We start from the raw sequence: 4,897 nt of genomic DNA on the forward strand, positions 1-4,897 counted from the left end.
TTAGCAGATGGGAGGGAGTCATAGCAGCTGTCTTCACACCAGCTGTCAAACAGATTTTGTTTCTGTAGCGCAAGTCGCCACCCTTCTGCCTCACAGCTATGCTGTGAGGAGCCTGATCATTGTGGGCAGACATAGTAGTGAAGGAGGGAGGGGAAAATGCAAAAAGTATGATGGTGGCCTGGTAAGGAAGTTTAGAACTAGAGGACAGTTCCATAAATGGAACAGTAATGCAGTGAACTAATAATTAAACCACAAACACAAATCAAGGTTAAAGTAAGCATACACATTTCCTTAGTAAAAGAGACAAAGGATCCCTTCTCCATTTCCCATTTACTTGAAAGGCTGATGGGAAAACAGTGTACAAAAGAAGAAATTAGAAGATTCTCCCGACCAAAAGACAACACAAAGTAGGACAAAAAAGCCAACAGCCTAAAAGTACATACCTATTGTTGTCTGTGTACAAAGCCTAGCTAGAGTAATTCAGACTTAAACATCCTCAGTGTAAGAATCTGAAGTGAAACAACAGGCATCCCACAACCAAGGACATCTCCGCAAGATGCTGAAACTTGCAGCACTGTACTTCATCTCCAGAAGGCTGCCCCCAGCCCCTGACCCACCAACAGCAGATGAACCCATGAAATTTACTTCAATACTGTTCATTACTGTTCAGCACTGGTTGAGGCTAAGATTAGTGGCAGGGCTCCCTCCTATCCCCAGCCACTCTGAGAAGACAGAAGTAGCACACTGAAAAGTCAGAATCTTGCTCAAACGGCCTGTATTTAATAGAGATACTTATTAGACAGCACATGACCTATCAACACTATCAAGAGCTTATAAAATCATGCAGCTGGTTGAATAGACTCACTTTTCAAAAGGATACTTTATTTAAATGGTATCTAATACTGCTGTTTCACAGTCAATTAGCAGCAAGATGAAACTGGAACAAGTACAGTTTTCTTTCCCATTGTATTTAGGTATCAGTGTTCTCGTATGACAACATACCTACAGACTGGGGGGCCCATCTGTCCTTGAAAAGTATATTCTACTAACAGAATGGGCAACCTGATTACTTCAGTGCTGCACAACATTGCCACTGCCCAGCAACCTCTGTTACGTAGTACTGTGAACTAAATGTGAAAGCAACCAGAACGGACCTGCATGCTGCCCCTCTTGCTTACCTACATCACTGTGACGATTATGTATTATAGAGGCAAATGAAGCATCTGTTCTCAGGTGTTTCACACACACTCCCTTATTTTCAGCAAATAGAAAGAGGCAGGACCCAGCTCATAATAGGAAATAAGCTTCTGGAAAAAGCTTTGCAGTTCTAAATGAAGCTTTTTCCTAATGGCAAACAAAACACAAAAGGAGGACCTACAAGCCTATGTCTTCCTGCAAACGAGCCACTTGCACCCACCATCTTTTATTTACACACAGACCACGTACCAAGGATTTTCATCAGACTAAGCAGGATACATAGCAGAACCTAGTACAGATACTATTGCTTAGTTAAAAGATTTGGGAGCAAACCATTCCAGCCCAGCCTTGTCCACTCTCTGCATGTGCTAGAGGCCACACTGCTGCTTTTCTCTAGAAATTCACAATGATTTTTTCACAAAATTAATTCTCTTAAAAGCACAGAACTGCACACAGGACTTAATGATTTATTGCCTTTTTTCATCTAGCTAACAAAACCAGACCAAATTCAATTTGTTAGAGACTGGCAAATATTTGCTAGCTATCTATCAGGAAATTTGGAACCCTAATTCAAAAGCACAACACACACTTAGCAAGGGAGAGTTGTTTACTGTTAAGGTTCCACAATGGGTATCTTGTGAAGTGTCAGTACTACAAATGTCTCAATGCATATTTGCACGTGAGTAACTCTATTGACTAAAGTGCTGGATGCAAAGAATGTAGCCTCAGAAATGTGATGGAAACAAGAACTTTTCTCTTTGGCATGAAGTTACTATTTGAGCTGATTTTAATGCTGTATTCACCAAAACATTCACATTTTACTGTCAGATTATTTCAATCAACCGCATCATAGTTCTGCTCCTAAGAAAATAACTTGTCACAAGATAGAAATCACTTCAGTACAGGACTAGCACAGCAGTCTGCAAAGATGTGTGACTGCAGTAGACAAAAAGTCCACCAAATAAATAAATTAGCAACTTTAATAAATTTTGGTCTGCAAGAAAAACACCTTATGATTCCTAAGCACACCTAAAAGTCAGATGCTAAGTAACAGGTCTGCTTTCAGAATAACACAAATGCTCACTGCCCCCAAAAACCTGATCATTTTTTTCTTGAAATTCTTTCTGTGGGTACTGATATCTGCAAATCACAACAAATCTATGTGAAGCAAACTGTAATTTCACATCAAAATTGCACCCATTTTTCCTAACAGTCCTGCCACAGCATATTAACTATTAACTCTGCACAGTATTTGCTTAAAATATTTTTTTAAAAAAAAGGTAACTGAAGGGAAAATAAATTCAATTCTTGCACATATGCAATAGTTTGGCAATACTTACCAAAAGATTCTCTGGTTTGAGGTCCCTGTGGACAATGTTCTTGCTGTGAATATAAACCAGTGCTTCACACAGGTCAGTGATCATGACAGCAGCATCATGCTCCGTGAACTTCACACTTTCTATGATTGCATCAAATAAGTCCCCTCCTGGGACATACTCTAGGATTAGATAGATCTCAGCTTCTGTCTCATACACCTCAATTAAGCTTACTATATTGGGATGAGAGAGACTCCTAATGATCAGAATTTCACTTTCCATCATGTCCTCTTTCCCCTTCAGCTTGGATTTATCAACTATTTTCATGGCATAGATCTGATTGGAATCACAGTGGCGACATTCCTTCACCACTGCAAAGTTCCCATCCCCAATAGTTCTGCCAATCTCGTAGTGTTTTTCCACGTCAGTTCTGCTTTTAATGGCATACCTCCGGCTTGTGCTTTCCAATCCCTGAGCCCTGTTTTCTTCTTTATTCAATCTGCGTTCCCCTGTTTTTTCTCGTCGAGCTATGTCACTCTCTCTACATGTGATATTCCCCTCTCTTCTGGCAGTTTCCTCTTTAGTCCTTTGTCCCTCCCTGCCCTCCCTATGGGTTTTAGACAGTTTCTCAGCATCCCTCAGACTGTCTTTCTTTAGCCAACCGCTTTGGTTCATTACACAGCTACTTCCATTCTCTTCCTTCACTTCATGAGACAGCTGGAGTCCTTCTACAGCGTTCTTCCTGATTTTTACTATTTCCTTCCCATGGTTTTCATGCTTCTCCACATCCCTTTCCTTCTCAATGCTCCTTTTTTGCTTCTCCAGCCCTTCATTAACATTCCTGTGTAGGGGCTTCCACATCCTCCTACAGCCATTATCTTTCCACCCAACTTCCTCACCTTCTAGACAAGTTCCAGAAGACTTCTGGCAGTTCCTGATTTTTGCATTTCTTTCTAAATGGTACCTCTGACAAGCACCTGTGTCCAGATCTCTTTTTTCAAAGGAGGCCTCAGCCTGCCTTTCCCTTCGTAACTTTTCTCTGGCCTGCCTTTCCTGTTCACACTTCTCACACCTCACCACCTCCTCTGAACTCTCTTCTAACCCCTCCTCAGAACTCCTCTCATGGTTAAGGTACCTCTCGCTTTCTTGGGTTTTTCTAGAAGGCTTCGCTCCATGCTCAACACCCCAGCTCCCTCTAGTCCACTTTTTTTTGGTTCTCATTTTTTCCTCTTGGTTTGCCTTGGCTTGACTTTTTCCTTCATGCCCAGCTACCAGTTGGGGAGATATGCCATCATTGCAGTTCTTGGTTATTGCTGTCTCATCAAAGCCACTGTCTACTTTCAAAGCCTTGTCATACAGCCTGCTCTTCAGTTTTTGGGACTGCTCCTCATTCTGCTGAATGGCAGCACTGGCAGCATAAGGATTTTCAGGATAAAGTTCTTGTAATACCACTTCCAGGTCCTTCAAAGTGAGGGGCTCCTTCCCCATAGCTATGAATGCATCACCTTCCCTGAAGAAGTCAGCAACGCTTCGGATTTCTCTGCCTCTCAGATTGTAAAGCTTTCTCACACGGTCATTCTTCCAACGTGGAAATCCCAGAGCTTCTGAAATGTCAGCCATCAGCTGTTCAAAGGTCTGGACTGATCTCCTGTTGAGAAGCAAGGTTATCCTTCTGAGTGTGCGTCCACCAGGTTTCACCACTGTAATAATCCTTGGCTTCACAGGACTGTGCTCTGCATGTATTGTGCGAAAACCATTGCGGGGACTAAAGAATGATGACCTATGGCTGCTTTCGCTCAAACATGGTTTTCCATAGCTTCCACGACCAAGAGGAGGACAAGTCCCATGTAGTTTCCTCTCCTTTACTTTTGAGCTTGCATTGTGTGACGAATGATCCAACAAGGCTTGACGTCCTAAGGCAAACAAAGAGTAGGCGTATTAATCACTTCGCATCGTGAGACCTTTCTGAGCAATAGTTTTCTATATGTCAGTGAATGCGACCTCAGAGAGTAAGGGTAGGTGACTTCAAAGCTTAACTGCCACTAAGGAATAACTCCACATACATGCAACTACAAACATCGTCAAGTTTGTGAGATAGTGTAAGTTCACTTTGTGACAGAGAAATGCCACTTAAAGAATAGTAATATTGAAAACAAAGAGATCTTCTTCTAAATCCTCACATTTTTCAGAAGCCCTCAAAAAATGCCAGGATTTCATCCAGATTGTTTAGCATTCTCCTATGACTATATCTTCCCTAAACTCACTCAATTCCTTTCTGAACCCAATTACAATTTTGGCCCCTGAAAACCCCATGGCAACAATTTCCACAATTACATTGCATGAAGTAAAAGGAACTAATTACTTGTATTTTAAAATTCCTACCA

The 4,897-nt window shown here is 41.6% G+C and overlaps 1 protein-coding gene across 1 annotated transcript in view; it reads right to left on the reverse strand.

Moving 5' to 3' along the window:
* The window catches only part of DCLK3 (doublecortin-like kinase 3), a 10,980-nt gene extending 6,847 nt beyond the window's left edge, over positions 1 to 4,133 (reverse strand). Inside the window, 1 exon segment of the mRNA XM_009075630.1 lies at positions 2,538 to 4,133. Coding sequence (XP_009073878.1) covers positions 2,538 to 4,133 — 1,596 coding nt within the window.
* Between the last annotated feature and the right edge of the window lie 764 nt (positions 4,134 to 4,897).

Source organism: Acanthisitta chloris, unplaced genomic scaffold, assembly GCF_000695815.1.
Source record: "Acanthisitta chloris isolate BGI_N310 unplaced genomic scaffold, ASM69581v1 scaffold3305, whole genome shotgun sequence".
Classification (NCBI taxonomy): Eukaryota; Metazoa; Chordata; class Aves; order Passeriformes; family Acanthisittidae; genus Acanthisitta; species Acanthisitta chloris.